The sequence below is a fragment of the Chenopodium album genome, chromosome 9 (genome assembly GCF_948465745.1).
Source record: "Chenopodium album chromosome 9, dcCheAlbu1.1, whole genome shotgun sequence".
NCBI lineage: Eukaryota > Viridiplantae > Streptophyta > Magnoliopsida > Caryophyllales > Amaranthaceae > Chenopodium > Chenopodium album.
This window is the reverse complement of record NC_137842.1, coordinates 63,664,978-63,692,794: the sequence shown is the minus strand read 5'-3', so window position 1 is coordinate 63,692,794 and position 27,817 is coordinate 63,664,978. Positions and strand designations below refer to the sequence as shown.

At 35.0% G+C, this 27,817-nt stretch overlaps 1 protein-coding gene across 1 annotated transcript; it reads right to left on the bottom strand.

Annotated features, from left to right (window-relative positions):
- Positions 1 to 65: 65 nt before the first annotated feature.
- Positions 66 to 25,970, bottom strand: LOC145557917 (uncharacterized). Its single transcript, XM_081619094.1, has 49 exons — positions 25,892 to 25,970; positions 24,177 to 24,251; positions 23,636 to 23,813; positions 23,422 to 23,493; positions 23,256 to 23,324; positions 23,091 to 23,162; positions 22,909 to 22,980; positions 22,726 to 22,797; positions 22,503 to 22,574; positions 22,351 to 22,422; positions 22,188 to 22,259; positions 22,006 to 22,080; positions 21,825 to 21,896; positions 21,576 to 21,641; positions 21,413 to 21,472; positions 21,259 to 21,300; positions 21,113 to 21,153; positions 20,545 to 20,921; positions 20,253 to 20,448; positions 19,992 to 20,123; positions 19,766 to 19,884; positions 19,427 to 19,637; positions 19,107 to 19,335; positions 18,831 to 18,981; positions 18,265 to 18,630; positions 13,641 to 13,761; positions 10,805 to 10,985; positions 9,725 to 9,796; positions 9,520 to 9,588; positions 9,369 to 9,440; positions 9,200 to 9,271; positions 9,009 to 9,080; positions 8,831 to 8,902; positions 8,669 to 8,740; positions 8,175 to 8,246; positions 7,998 to 8,069; positions 7,832 to 7,891; positions 6,488 to 6,553; positions 4,947 to 5,015; positions 4,812 to 4,847; positions 4,684 to 4,724; positions 3,277 to 3,656; positions 2,988 to 3,183; positions 2,545 to 2,676; positions 2,039 to 2,157; positions 1,704 to 1,914; positions 1,347 to 1,584; positions 838 to 988; positions 66 to 734 (listed from the first exon to the last, which is right to left on the bottom strand). The coding sequence occupies exons 1-49, from the start codon at positions 25,968 to 25,970 to the stop codon at positions 360 to 362; spliced, it is 6,063 nt and encodes a 2,020-aa protein (XP_081475220.1). The 3' UTR covers positions 66 to 359.
- Positions 25,971 to 27,817: the final 1,847 nt, after the last annotated feature.

The window sequence follows — 27,817 nt, the reverse complement described above, 5'->3', positions numbered from 1 at the left end:
TTTAAAGATTCAGCCATGCCTCAAGTTAGAGTTTAGACTATACCTTTTTCTGTTCAAGGAGTCAATAGATGAATTATCAAACTTATTTTCATTCTTTCAAAGAGATTACATTTAAGTTCTGAAAATTACATTCTCCGGTACAAAATACATAGGAGAATTGTCTTAATTACAAGGATAATGTTTGTATTTGTTGAAGAATACAATAGGTATCTAATTGCTGATGAAGAATACGTGTTCTTAAATACGAGTAGAAGACAAAAAAAAACTTCGTAGCTAGGTATTTTACGTACACAAACGAGAGCACAGCCAAAGGCCTCCCACAAGCACAAATTGTGCCTCATGGTCACCCATAGTGTGCTTCAATGAGAGCAAGTATAAACTGGATAAAGGTCGTGTGCAGACTTAGAAGACGAGTCAGTCCTTGGTGCATCAGATGAATGTATCAAGCTTTGTGTTTCAGATCCAGATATTTGTTTTAGCTGCTGCTTCTTAGATGTCTGATACATCCACTCATGACTATATGAGTTATTGGACTCCAGAATTAGTTCTTGTACCGCAGTGTTTCCTTCAAGCATGTTCAGTGCCTCAGACATCGTAGGCCTAAGTGCTGGAGACGGATTTGTGCATAATAGTGCTATCTGAATCATAATTGACGCTTCTTCTTTGTTGTAATCAGTTCCTAATGTTGGATCCATCAACTCCAGTAAGTCTCCTTTTTGTTTCAGAACATAGGCCTGGAAATTATGAAGATTAATATAAATGATATCTTTTCCATTTAGAATGCAGAACATTATCCTGCATAACAAAGAAGTACATGGCTAAAGAAATTAAATTTACCCAATCAAGGAGACAAAAGTGATCTTCACTAGGCTCAAATTTCATGTTGCTTCTTCCGGCCACGACTTCTAATACAACAACCCCAAAGCTGAACACATCAGCTTTAGGTGTCAAATAACCCCACAATGCATATTCTGGAGCCATGTATCCTCTGCAAACAAACAAAAAATCCTAGTTCAAAGAATGAATTCAAAGATTGCCTTGTCCCTTAATCAGAGTTAACCTCTCATCTTCATTGATTCATTGACCGATATATTACTATTATTTCCATATAATGATATCATCATTTCAAAATTACATAGTTTGCCATCCCAAGAAACAAAGTGCAGGAGACCAGATAATGGTTATACTATGAATTATAGAAAAAAGATCAACCATCTTATAATGTACATAAGATTTGAGTAATAGAAATTAATAATGAGTAAAAGTAAAAGTACTTTGGCTTTCATAGGTACGAGGTCCTATGAACTCTATGATAAAGACAATAGAGATTTAAAGAGTTAGCTTACATTGTTCCAGCAATTCTAGTGCTAATGTGTGTAATCTCCTCTTCATTAAGCCTTGCCAACCCAAAGTCTGAGATTTTTGGGTTAAGGTTGCGATCAAGCAATACATTTGTAGCTTTGATGTCCCTATGAACAATTTTTATCCTTGATTCTTCATGTAAGAAAGCTAAACCTTTAGCTATCCCAATGCAAATCCTTTTCCTTATAGGCCAATCTAATTTTAACCGGCCATCATCTGGACCTTCATTTAGAAAATAACTAATAAGTTAAAATCTTCGTGGAAAGCTTTACAACTGACTCCACTTTGTACTCCTTGCAACGCAAACAGGATAAAGAGATAAACACAATATAACTCCTTACCAAACAAAGCATGTCCAAGGTCCTTGTTCACCAAGTATTCATACACCAGGAAAAGTTGGCTTGTATCGACACAACATCCATACAATCTCACAAGATTTGGATGGCACATACTAGAAATCATGCCAATTTCATTCACAAATTCTCGATTTCCTTGGGAAGATTTGGCTGAAAGTTGTTTCACAGCAATATGGGTACCATTTAACAGGGTTCCCTACATAAGAGTTGGCATAAGTTTTTGTGCTTTTCACTCCCCAAGTTGTCCATGACAAATATAAGTTGAATAATTACACACCAACATAATTCATTAAGCAAAAACAAAGTACTTAGTAAAATACCTTGTACACAGATCCAAACCCACCTTCTCCTAGCTTATTAGCAATATTAAAGTTGTTACAGGCAGCCTTGATTTGCTTATAAGTGAAAAGACCAATTTGTGGATTCAGTTCACGGAGCTCTGAGCACAAACTAATAGTATTCAGAATGGTACAATTCTACAAGTAATTAAAATAATAGGAAGTGAAGTTTGTGGTACATTGATAATATAAAAATTTGAACAACCACTAAATTTTTTTTGTTCATGTTGGTGAATTATCTGCAACTTGCAGCACTCTTATTTTCTTTTTTTTGTGCCCATGTCTACGTGGTTGAAGATAGTTGATTTGAAAGTATAAGATGTAGATTGTTATTTAAGGCATAATAAAAAGTAAAATTACCTTGTTCATCAGTTGAAATGTAATAAACATAATGTAGCGGTAAGTTAGAAACACTTGCCACTACAAGTCTGTAACATCTCACATAAGCAAAATGTTCCTATACCACAGATAATTAAGTACACACTGACCTTGTTCCCTTGATTTTATAATTTCCATACGGCGTTTCCACCAATGAATAACTAATGCAATTCCAATAAGGAACGATGTAGCTGCTACTAGAGCCCACATGATTATTTTCCAGTCAAAAGGAGGGTTGAACTCTGCACAAAGAAGTGATGAAAATTAACACTTGCTAATTGAACCTTGAAAAAAAAAAAAAAAAAACTTATTTCTAGACAATTAGGTTGATACATAAACAAATATTAACCAATCCATCTATGTCGTACCCCAAGTTCAAAAAATCAGAAAACTTATTGCAGAAGGTGTACTTGCTAATTTTACGGTACAGTTCATTTCATTAATGATAACGATGCAATAATGAATTTATTTGAGTAAGAGTAAACAATAGGATTAAACGTTTCCTAAAAGGACTTAGAATGAGCACAAACTTTCTACATGATGCTGGACTTACGCGACTCTATTGAAATAGCTGAAATAAGAGGACCGTAATTTCCTTTTACTGGAATTTGTGTGCTCCCTTTTCCAGCATAGTAGAAGCGAATTTCTAATGAATTTGTTACTGATATGTTACTGAAAACTTTCTTGAAAGCCTTATGTGTTCCATTAGCTTCCTTTACAATATCAAAATCCTTGAAATAAAGCTTTTCCTGCACAATATAGTACAACAATTTAGATACTAAAAATTCCAGCAATTTCATGATCACTTATAAGACTTAGATAAGAAGAAAGTATTAAACAACCTGGATAAAAATATCAAACACCCGCCTTCCTATACTCTTGTATGTATCATCATCTGTAAAGATGATTTCAGAAAAGTAAAGGGTCACATTGTAGTTTCCTTTTGCCAGGCAACGGCCATAGTAAGTTAGAGAAGTAGCAGAGAGTCGTGCATCTTTATACAGCCCTTCATCACTCTTTTCTATTAACTTTGAAGTATTCTGCGCTATATAATTATTTGTATAATTTTCAGGTCTCCAGAATTCTCCACTACTACTGAATCCCCAGTCAGGCTTCTTATGAAAAAATATTGCAGCACCACTTTTCTCATCCTCTTGCTGATAGGTGATCTTTCCTATTCTAGTTTCTGGTCCCCCGCAGTTAATATGCAATGAATATCGAGCTTCACAAGTACAACAATACATGTAAATGAAACCTTGACCATAATCTTTGACTGATAAATAAGTTATTTTTTTAAAAAAAGTTAGATAGTATTTAGCATCATTGATCTTATACACAATTTTTCATATGTGGCGGATCGAACCGTGTGGTAGGGGTTACTTATTCAGAGGTTAATCAGTTGTTCAAGGATAACTTATTCAGGAGTTACTCGGTCGGTCAGGGGGGAAAAAGCACTAATCAACTGAGTAAACCCAGAATTAGTAACCCTAGACCAACTGAGTAACCCCTGAATAAATAACTCCGGCCACACGGTGTGGCCAACCACATGTCGCAAAGCACCGAATCTTAAAATATAAATTTGATTATCATTATCATACTAAAATAGTATCTATATAACTAAGGATATTACAAATTTGGAATTTAGCAGTCTAGATGAGCCTAATAGGCTCGGAACTAATAGATAGTATAGATTATGTTTGGATAACAATAGTGAAGGGAAAGGGAGGGAAAGGAAAAAAGAGGGAAGGAAAAGGGAGAGAGAAGGTGACCTTTTAAGTTCCTTCCAATCTCTCCAACAATGGAGGGATTTGGTGTATAAAAAGGAGAAGAAAAATGCATTCCTCCTTTTCTCTTCTCTTCTCCTCTTCTCCTCTTCTTTTCCCTCCATTTCTCTCTATCCAAACATAGTGTAAGACTAATGAAGAAGCCGCTATAGCACACTTACGCTTTGTTTGGATAGAAAAGTGGAAGAGAAAAGGAAGGGAGGGAAGAAGGAAGGGGGAGGAATGGAAGGGGAGGGAGAAGGTAAGGTTACATTTTCCCACTAAATCTTTCCAACATTGGAAGGATTTGGTTTATTATAAAGGCAGGAAAAATGAATCCTTCCATTTCCCTTCCCTTCTACCAAAAGGTGTCCAAAGAAGGGAAGATGAATCCCTTCTTTTCTCTTCTCTTTCTTTCCCTCCAACTCTCAATCCAAACAATGTGTAAAAAAAGAGCCTTTGCTATGTATCAAATAGATCATATACCTTTTGGACATCTTAAGCTCTTCAAGCATGCACTTGAATCTCTATGTCAATTGTCATTAAGGATATCAATAGTCAAGAACTGGACAAAGAATGTATACCAATCTATTTAAACAATATCTTAAACTTACAAGGTCGTAAGCCTTGCATTGCTCCTGTACGAGTTTCTGAAGAAAAGAAAAGAAGAGAGTGTATCTTATTAAGCTAAGGATTAAGTGCGAGATGAAGATATGAAATTGCAGCAGAATAAACTGCATAAAACTTACATAGTATCTTTGTCACAAAGATGTTCTTCAAGGTTATCAGTGAAATTGTTGTACGAAATGTCTATGTGGCTGAAAGCACAATTGTCATATCATCAGAAGAATATTTATTTCCTCAAAATATATTTATTTCCTCAAAATAGTAACAAAATTAGCATGAACAAATGAGCATCATACAATGTTGGCCAGCATTTCTACTCCTAGCAGAAACTAATGAAAATTTGTAACTTGACTGACAAAACCATGTTGCAGACAATCAATTCTCACACTTTCCTTTTCGGTCTGCTTTGATATTAATTAACTCCTGATAAGTGGTTCATTTCTCTCTTTCTATCCACTTCACATGGGTAGATATTACGATCTCTTTTTTTATATCTCCTTTCTTAATGATTAAACATGTCAAAGGATTGTTACAATTTTTTAAAATGAAGGATGTACATTCGATCTTCAGAAAATCTTGGTAACGTTAAACAAGTTCTTGCTCCATTCAAGATCTCTTTTAGACATGTCTAAGTGTTATAATCCAACTCCCTTATAATGTATTAGAAGTTTTCTAGGTCTTTTACTAAAGTTTTCTAGGCCTTAGAAAAAATTATTGTGCTACTGGTCAATCCACTAGGAGAATCTTGTAATTCCAAAAGAAGCTCTTTAGGGAGCAATGATTAATGAATTCAAGCTTCCTACCCAATTTTGCTTACTGCTTTATTACTTGTGTGTTATTGTAGGCCACTATAGATATTATTGTGCCACCACATGGTTTAAACTTTAAAGCACCCCAAATAAGCAAAAATCCAAAGAAACCCTAAAATAGATAGAATTTGTTGTCAGACTTGCTGGTGCCCGCCTCGAGCAGCTTGGCCATCAAAAGCCTTGATCAACCCTTGACTCCACTCTGTTGCTGTCTTGCCAATAAGGCGATAAGAAAGAGTGTCCATTAAACTCATTTCCCTGCTTATGTGCTCCAGAAGCCCTCTGCAGTTGGCTACTTGGCTCGTGACACTAAGGTTGTCCTCACAGTGTAACTGGTAAGCTTTGGGATGGAAGTATCTCTCTAAATTGATTTAATTACCCCTATTCTCTTTAAGGATACAACTAACCCAGTCTCAAGAGGGGGCGGGGGATTAATGTTCTTTGATTCTTTCTCGTCAACCTCAACCATGGAAAAGACACAAAAATCCTGACCTCACGAAGAAGGGCTATTGGTGGAGTAATCACTCGAGAAGTCGAGATATTTTATCAAAATATCAACTACACATTCAATAAAGTATTCGAATTGCTCACTAAATTGCTCTGTTTTAATCCTCTAAGGAATTAGGTACCAATATAAGATCAAACAGAAATCAAATCATGTCTAAAATTAAAAGGTTTTGGTTATACTCTGTCCACAAATATTACAAAATTTAGTAGGGTGAAGTAAAATAGTGAGAAAAAGAAAAAGGTTAATGGAGGGATCTATATCACATGGGTTGAGTGTAAAATTTAAATAAGATACAAGAAGATTATTTGTGGACACAGGGCGTACTAATTAAGGGTAAAGATCATACATGGTATCATCTGCATCTGCAATCCAGTTGGGAATAGGTCCATTTAGCATATTTCCAGTTAGATACCTGAAAGAGAAAAAAAAAAAAAAAAAAAAAAAAAAAAGGAATCATGCTAACTTGCCAAAAGTAAATCTTACAACCGATTCATTTCTGCTTCCCTTTACAGAAGCCAGACTTATGCTGCAAATAAGTGTAGGCTCCGGAAGAAGTTACCACTAAACAAAGTCCAAAACACACTGTTGGAGCTCTTGTAAAACATGAATGATTGACAAGATTCCAAGAACACGAAGCTCACAACGTAGACAGAAAGAAGTCAAAGAGAAAAATCACAGTTCCCATCTTTGGCTTTCAGGTCAAACAACCCTTTTGGTAGTGTAGGAATCAATGGCGTAATGGTCATAATTTTGTAGTTTTTCAACATAAGTCTATGATAGTGTCCAATTTTTCATGGTAACACACCTCCATCCTTGAGTTTTATGCGTTTAAATCATTACCACTAGTATCACTTCGGAGATGGTATCTAGGGGTTGAATATAATAACCATGGACATTGAAAACGACTTTTCTTTTTAATTAACATATAAACTCGTTGCCATTACCACAAGTTGTTACCGCAAAAGGGGCTGGATAGATACATCTGTTGCTGAACTAGTTCTATGCTCTATTTACTTGCACCTACCCCTTACTTTTTAAGGGTTCCAACACTAAAGTTGGTTTTCAAGGCCGGTTGAGACAAATACGTTTATGATCATATAATGTCAACTGAACAGTGTAATAGACTGACATTCCTCACGCTAATAACAGTAAAATAAAGAGAAAGAATGGTTCTTTAATTAGTTAATTAATCTGATTTTTTGGTAAGTTAATTTATAAAGAAGAAATAAGAAAGATGGAAGTTTTACTATTGATTGATAATGGTGGAAGGGTTACAAAGGATAAGTTAATAGCTTAAGGCTATTACTCTAAATAGTGAGCTGAGCTCACAACTCTCCAAGAGTGACTTGAGGTCACAAGTCCTAATATTTTGCCTACCTATTTCCTTTCCTTTCCTTTCCTTCCCTCTCTATTTATACCAAGGACTATTGACCTAGTGAGGTAATATTAATAGAATACCTATACTACCTTCCTTAGGTTGATATATTACAAACAGCCACAATAGTTAGGTGTTACAGTTTGTTATTAAATCTTCTAAGCTCTGAAAACACCTATTTCAGACTGTTAATTCTGTAGAATTATATTAGATTCATCAAAAATCTTATTATCTTTCCTTTATGAAGTTAAATGATAATGGGATGATCGAGATCACAAATTGTGTAAGATTGATTGGGACTTTGGGAGTGCTTACAAGTGCTCTATATAAAAGAGAGTTGGAACAGAGCCTGTCAACCTGTTGAAGCTAAGATCGCTGCAAAATAACACAATAAATGGAAAAAAAACATTTCAGAAACAAGGATACGTTTATATGTATGATCATAATAGCCATATAATAAGTGTGTGATGGAAAAGTATACATGAATATTAATTTCTTCAAGTATCCAATATCTGAGGGTATTTCACCAGTAATATTACAGCTCCTCAAAATCCTATCATAAAACAAATTACTTGATTAGGTTGATGTTTAAGTTGTGCAAAAATTACTTTTGCTCCTTGAGTTTTTATTTCAATAAAAATAACAAAACATGACTCACAGTGTATTTAAGTCTCCCATATTTTGTAGTGATGGAAAATTAGAACCTTCTCCACCCAAATCACTGATTCTCCTGCAGAAGAAGTACAAGAAATCAATACTGCCATTCTATCTGAAGCATGGATAATACGCTAGATTTTATCTTGACAAGATCATTAGAAAGAAATTGTTCACATCACAGTAAAGATTGTCATCATGTTCAAAGAAAGATTTTTTTTTTTTTTTTTTCAAAAACATGGGCTTCATCTTACACTATTAGAAAGATTTGTTTTACACTATCTTCTAAAAGAAAATTCTTTATTTGAGAAAAGAAGTATACATAATAGGAGGACAAAGAGTCCTCTAAAAATAAGTAAATAAGAAGTGTGGCAATCATGCAGCACATCAAGGAACACATACAGTAGAGGAGAAATTGGAGAATGTTGAACTCCTTCAAGAAAAAATTTCATTATAAAAAAAAATGAGAAACATACATAATAAAGTAGAATTACTTACAATTCTTTTAATTTGTGCAGAGTATTTATGTCAGATGGTATAGGCCCCTCAAAGCCACTGCCTATCATATATCTGCCGAGTGTCCACAGTGACGATAAGATGGATCAAAACCATGATTGGAACAATTTTGCATCATTCGGATTTTCAAGGAAGACAACTTACAAGTATTGAAGTTCTGAATAATGCTTTATAAAATCAGGTAAGCTTCCATTGAAGTTGTTGCTACTTAATAGACTAGCAATTACACCAGAAAAAGAAATGATTGAAAAAGAGGAGACGGATAAATATGTACAAAAGCTTTATGCATATAGTTAAACTCTCCAATATAAAAACTACTTACAGTGTTGTTAAATTTCTCAGATTCTTCAACTCCAAAGGCAAATGCCCTGTAAGTTTGTTGTCACTTAATGATCTTTCATCAAGAAGGGAAGAGACATAAGTTCCGGTGTTAATGATCATGTAACAGATGAAAATTTAGAATGAATAAAAGTGGCCTATCACTAAAAAAAGAAAAATGAAAAAGGTACCTACAAGTTGGTTAAGCTGACCAAGTTCCCGAGTTCAGCAGGAACAGTTCCATAAAATTGATTGCTCTCAATGCTTCTGATGTTCATACACAATTTGAGAATCAGGTAAGATATACATGCTACATGTTTGTGCTTTCACTTAAAGAGGGCAATAGGGAGAACAAGGAGGATACAGCTGTGTAAGAGTGGTGATTTTTCCCAAATACTTTGGAATTGGTCCTGATAGTCGATTGGCAAACAGAGACCTGTAAATAGAATAGATTGCAAAAACAAGACATTAAGAAAATATGAATACATGTGAAAAGAAAATACATGTTTTCTTACACAAATTCCAGATTTGTATCAATCCATTCAACTGGCACTGTTCCAGTAAGAACATTCCTCGAGAGATCACTGATTAAAACAAAATAAGGGGGGCAAGTTAATGGCTTCCTGAAGTATCAACAACCATATATGCACACACACACGCACACACAAAAAAAATAAATAAAAAATAAATAAATCACAGGGGGCTGTTCTTAGTTCTTACATGGTCTTAATGTAACGCAGCTTGGAGAGGGATTTCGGAAGGACACCAGCAAGGTTTTGCCCCTTCCAGTAACTTTATGCAAGAAATAAGCTTTAAGTTAGACTATGTCATCTACGAAAATCATAGAATAATTACCAAAAATGCTGGCACATGAAGAACAGAAATGACTGCAGGTATTTACAGAGTATTTCTATTTCTCTATCTTAAACAATTTTTTCTTCAGATGAAGAGATTCTTTAAGTCAGACAGCTTGTTCATTCAGATAACATACATACTCATGAGTCGATTGGATAGAATCTTCTTTAGAAAGGATTAAAAGCGTTTTTGGAGCACTTAAAGCCATGGCTTATGGCTTTAGATGCTTGGAGTAGGTTTGGAATCCTTAGGATAGTGTATTGTGACAAATGGGAAAAGATCAATGCACAAAGGTCAACTTTATTAATTTTTAGAGATGAGACCATGATATGGATTAATCATTATGGCTGATCCCTTTTGATCTTTTTAATCCAATCAAGGTTTATAATTCTTCCTCCAAAGAGATCCATTGGAGGATCCTACCTTTTTACCTTTATAGTTTCTTGGGTTTAAAACCTCGTAACACCTTAGTGAGATCCCACTCTGGTTCTTGGTGATCCACACCAATTCTAGCCAAGTTTCCGCTTTTATTTTCTGTCTAAGCTTCAATAATTTTACATCACATCATAAGCTCTTTAATATAAAAGAACATGAGCCAAGTTTCTCCAAAAACACGACTTAGTCGCTCTGTAATAATAGAGCTTATTTAAACTAAATATGTACTTATTAAATGAAGTTGAATAGAACACATACAATCTTAATAACCTTTTATTGCGTTTTTTTTTTATTTTTTTTTTTTTTTTTATAATGTCAAGTACCACTGGAGGGATATGACATGGCTAATGTTAAGGTATACCTCAAACAAAGCTACTCTGTGAGTTATGAAACAAAGGATAATATAATCGCTAGAACGCAGAACTAATTCAAAAAGTCAAAATGAATAAATAAATCTATGTATCAAGTGCCAAAGCCTAAGCAAGCAACTTGTATGTTTGAGCAACTTACATATCTGTGATATGCCATGTGCCATTTAGGCATGTGCAATTGACCAAATTGGTATACTTCTTCCTAGTTGGGTCATCTTTTGATTTCCAGCAAGTGTTACTTGCGCCCTGGCTACAAGGATCTGTTGAGCAATCTGAGTCCTTTTTTCGCACTTCTCTGGCAATTTGATGAAGACTTTCCACTGCACACACCAAACAAGATATAAATACATCACTTTGTGATCACGAGAGAAGTTAGTGAATGGTGATCCATTTGACTTCTTCCAATTTATCTTGTCAGTTGTGCTAATAAAAATTAAGTTAGAATGAACCAGCTCATAGGAGATCAAGAATTCAGACATTTGACAAGAAAAGAAATGTGATGCTAGTTGGAAATAGCACAAAGACAGCCAAGTTGGGATGATTTATTTAAACAATAGAACAGATAGCACTCGATACAAACACCAAATTAGTATCCTGTGTGCTGATCATGGATTCATTTTGGTATCGTATAAAGTTATCATTTGCAAATTACAATGTCTACTACCATAACCAACATACCTCCATTCTCTTCACCTTTAAACTTTAATAAAACAAAAGTGTAAGATAAGATCTAGCAAGGGATCAACCACTATGGACCAACTTTTTTCTATAAAGTTTAACTCGTTATATAAAAAAGGGAACTTGAAACATCAATTCGGAGGTTAGCAACTTAGCCTTACAGGAACCATCATGGTATAACCAACAAACTCTCCACCTTCTAGGAAGGTTGAAAAAATATAACAAAAGCATATGCTAAGGCCTAATAGAGACGCAATATAATATGCTAGAAGGACTAACATTACAAGTTTACAACCAATGCTTGTCCTTGTTTTGGGAAAGCATTGATGGTTGAATTGGATTCTCCTTCTCGACCCTTATGCACCATGCTTAAATCATGCATGCTACATACTTCCTAAGTTGCTATGTTACATAGAGTATTCCCCACTTTTCTTTTTGGGTGTCCATTTGAGTTTGCTTTATACAATAAATGACCATAAACAAATTTTCTTATGAACTCCACAAGCCAAAAATTTAAAAAAGTAGCTAGTACATTTTTTATATGGGCAAACAAAAGGGAACCAAAGGAGTACCTAAGCTCAATTCACAACTACAGTTCAAATTTTTACATGTATTAGCCTCAAAACAAAAGGGGCCAAAGAGAAGCAATTTTTTTTACCTTATCTTACACCAAAAAAAAAATTGATATGAATTCATCAGCCATGGTTTAACTTATTAACCTCAAAATAATTTAACCAATTTTAATTCAATTATATTGTAGTTGTTAATTGAAAACCACAAGATCAGAAAATTTTAGATCACATCACATTAAGGTGGACTGGACATAGCATAGAAATATCAAAATTCTACAAGTTTTACTAATGTGTAATTAAAGATAGCAATGATAATATTTTTTTTGCATTGTTAAACATATAAAAAAGAAATGGGAAGAACAAAAAGGAATGGAGAAGTACAGAGAAAAAGAAATAAGTGAAAATAAATCAAGGAAGAAGATGGATAAAAGTCATAGGACTCATAAAGAGGATAGAATAAGAAAGGCCTAGTGAAGAGTAGAAAGGACAAGATTTAAAAGAAAATGGTTTCCTTTTGCAAAAGAGCAATTTTAATAATTTCACTCCTTTAAACCACCCCTCAAAAGAAAAAATAAAATAAATAAATAAATAAAATTCGAGAAATATTTTATATCCAACCAAACTCTCTCGTAGCAGCTTGTATATGTCTAATTCAAGTATAAAGCATACACAATGGGCGGAGTTTGTCCCTTTTTATTTGTCATAATCTTTCTTGGAGTATCTAGCATAGTCATATTATAACCCCGTGTACACAAATTTGGCTCATTTGTAATTAAGGGGCATTTGGTAGGAGGGATGGGATTAAGTGGGATAAGAAGGTGGGATAAAAAGGTGAAATTAATAGATGGGATAAGGATAAAAATAGTGTATTTCATTATTTGGTATGAGTTGGGATTAGATTGAAATAACTAATAAAAATACAAAAATACCCTTACTATCCTTTTTTCACCCTCTTTTTCTTTCTATTTCATTAAGAGTAATAATGTCTTTTATCCATTAAATTTAGTCCCCATCCCTTATATCACCGCCCTTAGTTACTAATTTTGAGGGATAACTCCCTTTTTTATCCACATCCTATCCCCCTTCATAATCCTCATCCCTCTAAACAAATAAAAGACTTATTTAATCCCTCCTCTTTTATCCTATTCCCCCTCTTTTATCCCTTTAAACAAACACCCCCTAAGTGAACTTTGTTCTATGAAGTAATAAAAAAGAATAAAGGGAGTACTTATGTACTCCTTCCGTTTTTATATACTTGCTTCACTTTCCTTTTTCCGGATGTTTTTAAATACTTGCCCCATTTCCTTTTATGAAAAGCTTAATATTTAATTCATTTATCTCACTTAGTGAACCCAATATAATACTTTCTCTCCTCCTATTCTTCCATTATTTTTGCTTTTTACAATTTTTTATTTTCTCAATTACCCCATTACCTCCACATTTTATTACTTTTCCCAATTTCTCCTAAAACTCCGTATATGGAGAAATGAAGCAAGTATTTAAAAACAGAAAGAGTAGCATTTAATCAAGCTTTGATGGGCATAATGTTTAACAACACTCCCATAGTCCAAACATTCAAACCTCAAAACCGTTAAAGTATCTTTATTTGCAAATGATATATATTAGCACGGGTAAATTCTAATTTACGAAACAACAAATCAAGGTACATAGAATGAAAAAAACAGCAAGAGTACCATTAAAAAAAACAAGAATTAAACAGCTAACCTTCTTCAGGAAGAGTGGAAGAGCAATCAGTGCAAACGCCAAAACCCACAAAAAACGCTAGTAAAATTACAGCGGCATTGAAACCGCTGAAACTCAAACTACCTGCCATTTGCACAGTAATTTATACTACGAAGAATAAAGTTTTTTTTTTTTTTTTTTTTTTTTTTTTTTTTTTTTTTGGGATTGCGCTAATTTGATCATTTTGATGGTACTAAAAGGCTTTAATTTATAGTAGTAATTGCAGACTTTGAAGTGCCAAGTCAAAGTCAAGTTTTTTCTTTGCCTCCTTTTCTCCTTCGTTTTACTGTGAGATGTGACTTGAATAGAAAAAAACTGACAATCGACTCAATTGAATTCTACAGTATTGAATTGAGCTGCGTTAGATTATTATAGAAAATGGATCAATTTCAAACACAACTTATTTCAAGAGGGTAATTATTACAGTTTTTTCTCTTTATACCCCTAAATTTGATAATTACCACCATGTATAATAGGTAAAATTAGAATTACCATCTCAAGTTTTTTTTAAAAAAAATATTAACACCTACTTCCTCTATTCTTTTTTACTTGACTGTTTCTTTTATCACGTTTGTCAATGCAAAACTTTAATGATCAACAACTTAAATTCTCCATAAGTAAAAATTATAAAAGTTATATATTATGATAGTACTTATTGAGACAAATCCAAAAAGATCATACATGAATATATTTTTCCTTACATATTATTCACAAAAGTTGGTCAAAGGAGGGGTGGTGAATAATGTAAAAGTCAAAGCGGGTCAAGTAATAAAGAACGGAGGAAGTAGTTTTTTCTAAAACTTTTAAAACTCCCACCTGTTTCAACGAATGATGTCATCATAGGACCCAATTTTGCGTTTTCCGTCTTTTTCCCTCTCTCCTCCCTCGAATTACCCTGTTCCCTTGCCCAAATTGCATGATTTAATTGTGTTTTCGTCCCAATTATTTGTTTAATTGTCCAATTTCCATTTCATAAACCCTAATTTTTCAATTAGCAGAACCTCCAAATTGATTACCCTCAAACCCTAATTACAATATTCAATTCAATTCAATTCGAAATAGGTAAGATTGCAGAAATGTAAAAAAAGGGAGAAGGAAGGCAATGAAACAAGGGAATTCGATGGAGGAGAGAGGGAAAACGCGAAATTGGGCCTATGATGACGTCATTCGTCAAACAAGTGGGAGTTTACAAAGTTTTGAAAAAAAATAGGTGGTAATTTTTAAATAAAAAACTTGAGGTTTCAATTTTACCTACTAGATGATAGGTAATATTTTTTGGAATTTATAAAAATGAAACCAATTTGGCTGTTCCTTGTTTGATAGTAAATGACACTAAATTACTAATATGTAAGGAATATATTTAGGAGTATAAATTTACAAAATTATCCTTATTAAAAAAAATATTTCTTACCTATTTTTTAATTTTTTAATGACATTTTTGTAAGTTTTCTCCATTTCCAATTCCAATTCCAACCTCCTAATACTTGCCCCCTTGGTATTATTTTGTTGGGAATAGAGGGCATATATTCCCCTTCTCCTTCCCCAACCTCTATTCCCAATCCCATGAAACAAGCACCCCCAATTCCCACATACTAACACCCCTTAAGAGCTCAAACATCCACAAATTATAAAAGCATCCAAGGCGACAGTGAGCCCAAGTAGACAATCATTGAGCCGAGCAATCCAAGCCCGAAGGACTTTGTCGTTATTACGAGCGAGTAGTTTGATTAGTACTAGTTTTAATTTTGGAAAATTGTTACGATGGTTCTTTTATATACCAATTCTGTCCAAAAGAATCTTAAAAAATCGCTAAACATTGCCAACAAAATTGATCAAAAGTCAAAACGTAAACATTTCATATGAAGAGACTATTAGGCCCTTACTCATTGTCTCATTCAAATTAAATGCACATTAATAATAATTAGATCTAAATTTAAAATAAACTATAGGCAGGTAGCCAGGTGCTAACGCCCAAAATTGGCAGGCACCCCGCACATCCGCGCTAGAACCAGTTGGCCCCAATATGCTCTGGTTTCGAACTCTAATTATGCGTGACGTATGATAGTTTGGGCGTCGGTTGTTCATACACTTAAATTTTTTGTTACTCTTTAGCTAATACGAAGTAATAGAGAATTTATTTTATCTCGTTATAATAACTACTAGTTTAGAAATTAAAGAAAATTTATAGATAAATTAACTAAAATAACTTCAATAACAATTAGTACGTAAAAGATTTAAAGGATTTGAATTGATCACTTGTAAGAGTCATTATAATTTATAACCAAGCTTAGTTTAAGTAAAAGATTGTAGAATAGAAAGGTACTCAGGTATAAACCAAACGAGGTGTTGTTTAGTATAGACTATGGAGTATCATTATTAAGTATTTTGATCACAGTTGTTTAGTATAGACTATGGAGTATCATTATTATGAAAGCAAACCTAGCAAGAATGAACTAAATATGAGAGCATTTTAATCAAATTGTTGCAACTAAAAGTGAACGAAAGAAACATTATACATTAATACAAATAAAGTTTGAAATAACAAGACTTTTAGGTCGGGCATGTTCACATTTACTGAACTAAACTGATTGGAGCTGAACTAAATGAATAGAAGTGAATAGAGGCGAAATGAATATTTTATGATAGTAGATAATCAGGAGTTGAACTGAAGTTAACTGAACTGAAGTGAACTGAAATTAAGTTGAAGTGAACAGACCCTTATTTGTAGCTGTAAATAGAATTGTAAAAACGGACTCCAAAAATAACCGAAACCAAATATAAATTGACTTGATAGTTGATCCCTATTCAGGCCAATATGTATGGATACACTGAATGTCATGAGCCATATCACATCCATTCAATGCCAGACTCAGGAATCAGGACCCTTCCTCGTAGAAAAACTTTCTAATTGAGAAATTAAACGTAAGTGATAACATTACATACTAGATAATCCCGTACAATAGAAATTCTATATTCAAGCTATGTAGGGTACGTAGTAGTTGTGTATCCTCAACTACTTTTTCCGATCTTTTAATGCTATTGACTCCCAAGTCCACGATTTACTATTTAGGATAACTTGTATTTTTCCAACTTAATTGGATAGTGTGATTGAATGAGATAATATGCTTTATTGTATGGAGAAAGAATGACATACCGAAAAGGTACACATAGACAATGGTTTTTATTGGTTGGAACAGTTGGCCCACTTGGTCCCACTTTAATATTTTCAAAATTTTCGCTGAAAGTTTTGCAAATGAAAAATTTTGAATTTTGAATTCTTAATTTGAATTTAATTGTACTTTTGACTGTGAATAATGTTGGAGGATTTGCGAGAAGAAACTATGGAGGACGACGGTTGCTTAAAGGCGAAGGTCGACGAAGGTGGCTTTAAGGTGAGTAAGGTGGTTGAGAGGAAATAAAGGGCCGATGGTCGATTTAATGAGAGAGAATGGTTTAGAGTATGAACGGTGGTCGGCGAAATCAGAGAGCGATGTAGTCCATAAGATGGTCTGAAACAATGGTGGGTGAAATAAAAGGCACGGGTGAGAGAGCGATAAAGACGACGGAGACCAAATGTATTGTTGTAGTATTGAAATTGTTTTGAAAATATTTTGTAATTCATCATTTGTATTATTTTAGTATCAAAAATGATTGTTTTAGTATTATTTGTATTATATTAGTATAAAAAAGAATGTTTTATAAACAAAATTCATATAAAATTCTTAGTTGTGGTTGTTTATGGACATAAATATCACAAATTGTACTGTTAAGATATTTGTTGGTCAATTATGTTCCCAAAATTCTTAGCAGTGGCTGTATAATATTTGATTTTCAACTGAAACGAGTTTCTAAATTTAGATAAGAGTTTGTGAATTAGATAAGTTAATTATTGTAGATCTTTTAGAAGATGAGTTCTATGTAACTATAGTAGTTGAAAACATTTGAGAAGAAAGAGTGGGTATGTGATTGTTGGTGAATTGGTTTCGATGTCACCAAACAATGGTTTCGAATGTCAGCTATCAAATGAAACTCTTCAGCTTCAAATCAATGACTTTCTTCACCATTGTTTGTCATTGCCATACAAATGGTTTCTAAAACTACTTAACTACCTTCGAGAAGAAGTAATTTTTTTTTTATTATTATTTTTTTTTTAAGAAAATGGTGGGATAAGATCATCACTTTTAGCGCTCCTCTCTCCTTAGGCGGGACACTCACAACACAAACTTTTACAGCTTAATTTTCCCGCTCAACTTTCTTTTTATCAATTTTTTAGCAAAGCTGATGTGTTGCAATATTATTGGTTGTCTATGTGGGGCTACACATAGACTAAGTCTATGTGTATCAGCTCCCAATGACATACGAAGTAATAATTTAAGAAAAGGAGGAGCAGAAAGCAAGCTAAGATCAACAATGATCAAGACAAGATTTGATTCCGTGATTAGATGATTCGAGTATTTTAGCATCTATATTGACCATACATTATCTCTCTATAGATGTGTATACAATATGCTTTCTGTCACAATCTATAAACGAATGACATAATATGTTTTCGTCATAATCTTAGCAAAAATGTTCTTCATGGTTGCCCATATATGCTTTAATAGGAATAATTATCAACTGGATAAAGATCACGTAGAGACGAGGAAGTCGATAACTCGACAATAGGTACACTAGGAGAGTGTAACAGGCTTTGAGTATCGGTTTCGATTGTTTGGGTTTGCCAACTTTTAGATGATTTATACACCCACTCATGACCATATGAGTTACTTGGCTCTAGAATTAGTTCTTCTACCTCTATGTTTCCTTCAAGCATGCTCAACGCCTTGGACATTGTTGGCCTAAGCGCTGGAGATGGATTAATGCATAATAATGCAACCTGAATTATTGTTAAGGCTTCGTCTTCATTGTAATCATTCCTTAATCTTGGATCCACCAGTTCTATCAATTTTCCATTTTGTTGAAGAACGAAAGCCTGGGAAGCAAAATTTAAAACGTATTTATCTCTTCATGTACAAAATTTAAAGACCATATTGCTTTTACTTATTAACATCATGAATCCTATCTTGTCTAGATTTAGTTGTCACGTTAATAGTTTAAATCATTATAATTCCAAATATAGCGTGTATTAAGCTAAGTATTCTATGTTACTCAACAAAAGAAAAAAAGAATTACCAAATCCAGGAGACAAAAAAGATCTCCACTTGGTTCAAACTTCATGTTGCTTCTTCCGGCTACAATTTCTAACGCGACAACCCCAAAGCTGTAAACATCCGCCTTCTCTGTTAAGTAACCCCGCATTGCATATTCTGGAGCCATGTATCCTCTATAAGGCGAAATTATAACAAACGAGTTAAGATAAACATGATGGCCTTGTTAAATGAAATAACACAAAGACCAAGTACAAACATCCGCCTTCTTTGTCACATAATATGAGTCTAGCCAACTTACATTGTTCCTGCAATTCTAGTGCTGATATGAGTATTATCTTCTTCATTGAGCTTTGCCAATCCAAAATCGGAGATTTTTGGGTTAAGGTCATGATCAAGCAAAACATTTGTAGCTTTGATATCTCTATGAACAATTTTTATTGCTGATTCGTCGTGCAGGAAGGCCAAACCCCTTGCTATGCCTACACAAATCTTTTTCCTAGTAGGCCAATCGAATCTCAAGTGGTCACCTTCCTCTGTAACATAATTAAGTTACAATGTCACGCGACTTGAATTGATACAGACAGTATATAGTTAGGATCAAATATACAAAGTACATACCGAACAAAGCATGTCCAAGGTCATTGTTCTCCAAGTATTCATAAACCAAGAAAAGTTGGCTAGTGTCAACGCTACATCCATACAATCTTACAAGATTTGGATGGCATAAGGTAGAAATTATACCAATCTCATTTACAAATTCTCGGTTTCCTTGGGATGATCTTGAAGAAAGTTGTTTCACAGCAATATCAGTACCATCCAACAATTTCCCCTGCACATAAATACAAGGTTTAATTTTCGAGTCCTGATAGAGTTGTCCATGAATAAAAATGCAGGACACGTAATGATTTTCTAGCAGTAAAATTATCGCGAGAAAGAGAGAATAACAGGCAGATAGACCTTGTACACACAACCAAAGCCACCTTCTCCAATCTTGTTAGATGCACTGAAGTTATTACAAGCAGTCTTGATTTGTTTGTAAGTGAATAAACTTATTTGTGGATTTTGTCCTAGGAGATCTGATCAACAAAAAATGTCAATTAAATATGGTAATAACCATATTTAACAGAAATTAAACACACACAATAAAATGGCAAGTCTTCTTCGGACAAACACATGTACTTACCTTGTTCCCTTGATGCTATTAATTCCATACGGCGTTTCCACCAGAGTATACCAAGAACAATACTGATTACACACAGTGTAGCCCCAATAAAGATCCATAAGAGTATTTTCCAATTAAAAGGAGGGTTGAACTCTACAAGAAATGACACGACGAACAGCTTAAATATCTAAATTAAGACAGACAGAATGAAGAAAATGATATTAGGCATTAGCATTATGTTAATCAAAAGAAATCCCAATGTGTGCATGCATATACATTCACCTGACTCCACTGAAATAGCCGAGATAAGAGGACCATAATTGCCTCTTACCGGGATCTGCCAGCTCCCTTTCCCTGCGTAGTAGAAGCGAATTTCTACATAATTGGTTACGGCTACATGTGGAAAAGATTTAATGAGCGCCTTACTCGTTCCATTCGCTTCCTTCTCTATATTAAAGTCCTTGGCAACCAACTTCTCCTGCACCAAAATTCATGTCTATGAAATGCTCTCAAACAGGAATACTTGTAAGTAATTAAGAATACTCCTTAACTTGTAAATGCTTTTGTTAGAAACCTGGATATAAATATCAAAAAATCGTCTCCCAAGACTCACAAACGAATTGTTGTCAGCAAAGACGATCTCAGAAAAGTATAGTGTCACGGTGTAGTTCCCTTTTGCTAGGCAACGACCATAATAAGTGAGAGATGTAGCAGCAAGTCTTGCATCTTTATAAAGCTCTGTATCATTCATCAGTAGTGTAGATTTGTTTTCTGCTATATAAAGATCAGTAGGAAGTCTACGATTCCAGAACTCTCCGCTACTGCTGTATCCCCACTCTGCTTTTTTCGGAACAAATTTAGCTGCACCATCAGACTCATTATCTTGTTCAAAGGTAGTTTTTCCAATCCTAGCTTCTTCTCCTCCACAGTTGATATGCAATGAATACCGAGCTTCACAATGAGAAAACTATCTTTAGAATCTCAAGCTAAGCCAGCTTTTGTCATCCTTGATCCAACCACACGAAAACAGATGATTATATTATTGACAGATCAGGATAGGTGCATAGACATTAAGGTGTCACATGCTTTTATTCCTATATAGCTCAAGATATAACAAAGGGCGCGACTAAAAGATCATTTACCTTTAGAGCATTTCAAGTTTGTTAGGCATGCGCTTGTATCTCTTTTGTGGATTTCAGCAACCAAAAAGACATCATAATTCAAGCATCAGCTTCAACAAACTTGTATTAAACATGTGAAATAAATGGAAAAAATGAAATTTACTTACAAGTTCGTTTTGAAGTCCCTTGCATTGCTTCTGTACAAGTTTCTGAACAGAAAGGAAGGAAAGAATGAATCAGTTTTCAACTAATGGAGTATACCGAAAAGGATTATAAAATACTCAAGACGATGTATTCATGTAGATATTAATGTACGCTTACAGAGTTGATCTATCACAATGAGAAGTAGCATTAAAATTGTTGTAAGAAAGGTCTATATGGCTGAAAGGAAAAAAATAAAATAAAATTAGAGTCCAAAGTACAAAAGCATCTATCACAACTAAATCTAAGAATAATTTGTGACATTAAGGTTGTAAGCCCAAACCTACTGTCATCTGTGTCAGTGATCGAGCTGGGAATGGTTCCAGTTAACATATTGCTGGTCAGAAACCTAAACATAAGCGACAATTGACAGTCAGATAAATGCTTCATACATAAAAATACACTCGAGGAAAAATTTGTACAGGATCATATATATATGATGGACTAAACTTTACTGAAATTAAGCTTGTTCTAGCTAGGTGAGATTTCTAGATACTTTTAGTTGTGCAGTCATGTGAGATTAGTTGCTTACAGTTTTCGCAATGAGTACAAATATAGGAAACTATCTGGAACGGCGCCTGTTAACTTGTTGAAGCTAAGATCCCTGCAATATAGCAACAAAGAATGTAAAAAAATTATATTTAAAATGCAGAGAAGTAGATCAGTAGATGCATAGGAGTATATACAAAGAAAAAGAAAGGAAGATGAACTACAGTTGGACTAATTGTGGCATATTGCGTCCGATGTATGGAGGGATAACCCCAGTAATGTTACAGCTCCTTAAAACCCTGTGAAATTAAATATAAAGTACTTGCTCAAGATACTGTGTTCCAACTTTATTTTATTTTCAATTTTCTGAATTAGTTCTGTATATATATGAAGAAAAATGACTCACAGTGTATTCAGTTCATTCAAATTTTCAAATGGTGGAAATTCAGAACCATCTCCATTCAAATCAGTGATTCTCCTGCAGACAAATATATGAGTAATACAGTAACATGTATACTTTAATTTGGAAGTATAAGAAAGCTATAAATAGGGATGTGTAGATAACTTACAGTTCCTGTAAATTATTCAGAAGAGAAATACTAGGTGGTATGGGCCCTTCAAAGCCACTACCTTGAATTTCTCTGAAAACAGAATCATTTAGATGGATCAGAATCATTTCTTGAACATATACAGAGTTAGTGTTCTCAACAAACAAACTTACAGGGCTTGGAGTTTTGTCCAACTCTGAAAAAAATCAGGCAAGCGCCCTCTGAAGTTGTTACTGCTTAATCGACTACAATACATGGGAGATTACTAGATTAGACTTATAAGACGGAAATGAGTTAGTCTATGATAAGTTATATGGTAAAGGAGATCAAGTATTAAATTAAGGAAATAAGTGTTTTATCTAAGACATCTAATCTCAATTGACAGTGTATACTTACAGTTCTGTTAAATTATTTAGGTTCTTTAACTCGACAGGCAAGGACCCTGTAAGTTCATTATCAGTTAGAGTTCTTCCATCCAAGAGTACATGCAAATTCAAAGAACACAAAAGAAATTTAGTAGCTAGTATTAGCATAGAGTAAATGCTGCAAAATATATCTCAACTATGATATTTGACCTACAGGTTGCTCAAGTTGATCAGTTTTCCAAGTTGAGGAGGAATAGTTCCAATGAATTGATTACTCTCAAGGCTTCTGAATAATTTGGTGTCGCGTGTTCAAAAAAGAAATGAAACGTTGTAAGAAACATGCACAACCTTGTTTAATAAGTGGTGAAAAGGGAACTAAAAGTGAGCATAGCATACAAATATGTAAGGGTGCTAATATTTCCCAAGTAATCAGGAATAGGTCCTGACAAGCGATTTGCAAAAAGAGACCTGCAATAACACACAACATCACTTTTGCATATCAGAATTCAAGCACACAGAAACATAATTGGAACATGAAAATTAATATGGCCAGTTTCTTACAAGAAATTCAACTTTGTAGCTGTCCATTCTCGTGGGATAGTTCCAGTAAGGAGACTCCGTGAAAGGTCTCTAAGATTATACAAGGAATAGATTATTGTCATATGTAAGTATCATCATTCATTATGCAAAAAAACTTACAAAAGTGTAACTGAGAGAGTCTTCCTACAAGGTTGTTAGGAAAGACAAATTTGCAAGAGATCTTGGAAGCACACCGCTAAGACTTTGGCCCTTCCATGAACTGTTTTACAGCAAAGAAAAACTTTGTGTAAGAGTAAATGAATCAATCTAACAAGATAAAGAAGAAGATACACAAGTATCGTGTTTCTTATGGAAAAGTAGATCAGAAAGACACTAATTAAGCATCTTATAATTGCTCTTACATGTTTGTCACATGTGTTACACCGTCAATGCATGAACAAGATACTTGGTTGACATAACTATGCCTGCTTGGATCAACTTCTGTAAACCAGCAGGTGTTGTTTTTGTCACAAGGATCCTTTGTACAGTTATTCATGTCAGGCTTCTTCAATTCTCTAGCAACTTCCAGAAGGGCAATCACTGCATATAATACGGAGTAACATATTATTCAACGTTCTGAGCTTAAGATAGAGTATAGAAAGTTGGACATACCTCCCTGTCCATTACAGCCTGTGTTAGTCCTCGTATGTATCAACTTACAGTCTTACAAACACTTAACCACACAAGGCCTTATAAAAGCATAATTCATTTTTCAATCTTTGTATGTAGGACTCTTTGTTCTGTCCATAATTATGTATGAAATTCCAAACAATAAAAACTAATTTTCTAGCATATATCATGCACTAATATACATTGCATATGTAAGAATCCTTCCACTAAATACTACCTCTTAAATCGTAAAAAGTTGTAATAAATACTTATAGATAGACCTGTAGATTTTACATGCTGCATTATCAAGATTAAATTTCACTGTTGCATTGATAGATATGTTTTTATTGCACCAGTTCATGACATCTGCTGTTACAGCATTCAGAAATCACAGCAGGGTCAAAACACTGGTTCATTCACACGTACCGATTCACTATTAGTAATTGATAAACTTCTATCTTTTCTCACCAGACACTATTCTTAATGACTTATAGCTTACAGTAAGTTTATAGGGGATATGACAGGTCAAAGAGGAGAAAAATAAGAATTTAATGACGTCTTAAGCTCATTAACTATCTTCATACGTTCATACGAGGGAACAATGAAACAGGATTCAACTAACATAAAATCCTCCTTCGTTCTAGAATTAGTTGTCACATTGTCTCAACCTTACACTTAGGTTGCAACGTCTTATTCTTACATGACTAAAAAGAGGTTTACAAGGATAATGACAGTCGGATCAAATACAACGTAGCAGACAAAACAGAATTTTGGTACACATTAAATTCATTAATTTCATACCAGGGACTATACTCCCTTTAATCAGAAACCAAATATAAAAAGCATATATATAGGAATTTCGTTATAAATTTAGAATAGTCTTATATGATCTGAAATGTCCTTTATGAAAGGATTACGAATGTGCTAGCTAAGTTTGCGATTAACGACAATTAACAACAATGAAGACGGAAAAACAAGTAATAAACGAGACAAAGGAGAATTACCGTGGGAAACCCGAGAACCGGGAGAAAAACCCACCAATCCACTATGGAGTAGCAATATGATGAAGAACAATGTAGTTTACAAGCTTTCAATCACCATGAAAGCTCCCACCCCAAACTCACCCTCTCAAACACTCAAACCCTAAGTGTTTGGGTTTACATGAGGCTCTCTATCTCTACACATCTTTCTCCTCATCTTATTATTGCTCACTTACAATGACAAATCATGAGTATATATAGTGCTAATAATCCAAGGGCTAAGATTATAAGTAACTAGCAAAGGAGAAATCAAGACCGTAAAAACCGAGGCTCAAACGCGAAAACAGAGCCCCGAGAAACCCAATGGAGCGGGCGCTCCAAGAGACAGAGCGGGCGCTCCAATGGACAGGAGCGGTCGCACCATTAAACTGGAAGAAAAGGCAAAACGAGCCTCTATGGAGCGGGCGCTCCCATAGAGAGGAGCGGGCGCTCCCACAAGAGGAGCGGCCGCTCCGCTTTCCCCTGCAAAACAGCTTCTCGTAAAACAGCCATATCTTCCTCGTTTCTTGGCCAAATTTAGCTTATGACCAGTCGTTGGAAAGCTCTTGAGACGAGCTATCACCTCCAACTTGAATCATCTCAATATCACTTTTAGATCTTGAGATATGGTCAATTGAAGTCAACCCTTTGTCGTCCACCATTGCTTAACACCAAGCAATAGCCCATAGCTTAAACTCCTAAGCTATGCACCCCTCTTTGCCTTCTTGAACCGTTCTCCACACTCTCAAACCCAACAATCTCCCACCTGGAGATCGGTTCAAGTGTGAGAACAAACACACTACACATATACTCTCATGGCTTCTCCATTGTGCTTCAACATCTCTCCATAAGCCTCACAATCTCCCAACCCGGAAATTTGCTTATAATCACGAGATCACACCAACACAATAAGCCAACCATCGTCATCAACATCTTTGCTAATCACCATAGCAAAAATCAGTTTTCTCTACACCAAGAAAACAAACCCACTTCCTCTAAACCAAGGAAGTGACATCAAGGTCTTCACCAACCTTGACAAACCCATCACATAACCGAGGGACTTTGCCATGTTCTCCAAGCACTTTCACCATGCTCTAAACCGAACACACCCTCTAAAACAAGACACAAGCCAAAGGAATCCTTCTTTGCTCTTGGAACAACTCACCATGCTCCCACCCGAACAAAACATCCTTTTCTTCACTTGCTTTCCCACACACAATGCCCATGTGTGCAACACATGTCCTCTTCACCAAGGAACATCACCTCCTCTACACCAAGGAGACAAACACAATCTCCTCTACACCAAGGAGACCAAACATCAAGATCAACACCAATCTTGATAACAACACTTTCTCTCAACCAAGAAAGCACCACTTCCTCTACACCAAGGAAGCAAACCGGAGTTTACACCAACTCCAACACACTACCTTCTACGCACCAAGAAGGTAATGCAAACATTGAGATCTCAACCAACCTCAACAACACACCCATTTCCTCTACACCAAGGAAATGACACCTCCTCTCAACCGAGGAAGCAAACATCAAAGTCTACACCAACTTTGATAAACATCACGTTATCCAAGGGATTTTCCAAGTTCTCCGAGCACTCCAACCGCACTCCACACAAACTCACCCTCCGTGACAAACACAAGCCTTTGGGAATTTTCCTTTTGTTGATGGAACACTCCTACCATGCTCCCACCTCAACAAGCACCCATACTTGCCATTCACACATGCTAAACCCACATGTGCATTCACCACTCACAACCATCATGTGAGCCTTCATGATACACCTTCACTTGGCACGTCTTTCCAGTCTTCTTCTATCATTGAAACACCGAACACCACGGCTTCTCTCCAATGACAATCCAACCAACAATGCCTACCGCAAAGATTCACATCACCTCACAACACCCATGTGAGACCCCTTTACTTGACATGCTTTTCTCCGGCCATCTTCCACCATTGAAACACCAAATAAACCATGGCTCTTCCTCAATGGCAATCCGACCAAGCCATGCCTTCGCAAAGAACACACCCCTCATGACTACCCATGTGTTTCCCAAGGTTACAAGGCACCACTCCATTGTCCCATGAACTTCAACCGAGTTCCCTCGACAATTTCTCCATGGCCCTCCCTCACACACACCATGTAGCCAACAACAATGTTAAGTCTACTACCGGACATCAAGATGGGGAAATTCTTGAAATCCTTCAACTCCAACATCAACACTCCATAGATTTCAATCCTCCTACTCCATCTTCCATTGTTAATCAAACACAAAATTCAAGACTTTTCAATTTCAATAACAACCAATTGAAATCTCTACCAAAGACTCAAACTTTGAACACCCACAACACCAAAATTGAAAATTTAACACCAAAAATTCAATCTTTGGACTTTCCAATCACAAACAACAAGCATACCACACAATCTAAACCCTAAAAAACCGCCAAAACAACCTTGGCTCTGATACCAATTGAAAGGATTTATCGAATGTGCTAGCTAAGTTTGCGATTAACGACAATTAACAACAATGAAGACGGAAAAACAAGTAATAAACGAGACAAAGGAGAATTACCGTGGGAAACCCGAGAACCGGGAGAAAAACCCACCAATCCACTATGGAGTAGCAATATGATGAAGAACAATGTAGTTTACAAGCTTTCAATCACCATGAAAGCTCCCACCCCAAACTCACCCTCTCAAACACTCAAACCCTAAGTGTTTGGGTTTACATGAGGCTCTCTATCTCTACACATCTTTCTCCTCATCTTATTATTGCTCACTTACAATGACAAATCATGAGTATATATAGTGCTAATAATCCAAGGGCTAAGATTATAAGTAACTAGCAAAGGAGAAATCAAGACCGTAAAAACCGAGGCTCAAACGCGAAAACAGAGCCCCGAGAA

Bases quoted from the DNA above. Each gene is read 5' to 3' on its own strand.
- LOC145557917 (XM_081619094.1), bottom strand. From the start codon at position 25,970: ATGGCAAAGTCCCTCGGTTATGTGATGGGTTTGTCAAGGTTGGTGAAG. The intron at 21,473-21,575 runs GTTTGGGCTTAC...TTTTCCTTTCAG, and splicing joins ACTGACACAGATGACAGTAG to CCATATAGACCTTTCTTACA. The intron at 3,657-4,683 runs GTATATGATCTA...GTACTTGTGAAG, and splicing joins GAGCTTAAGATGTCCAAAAG to CTCGATATTCATTGCATATT.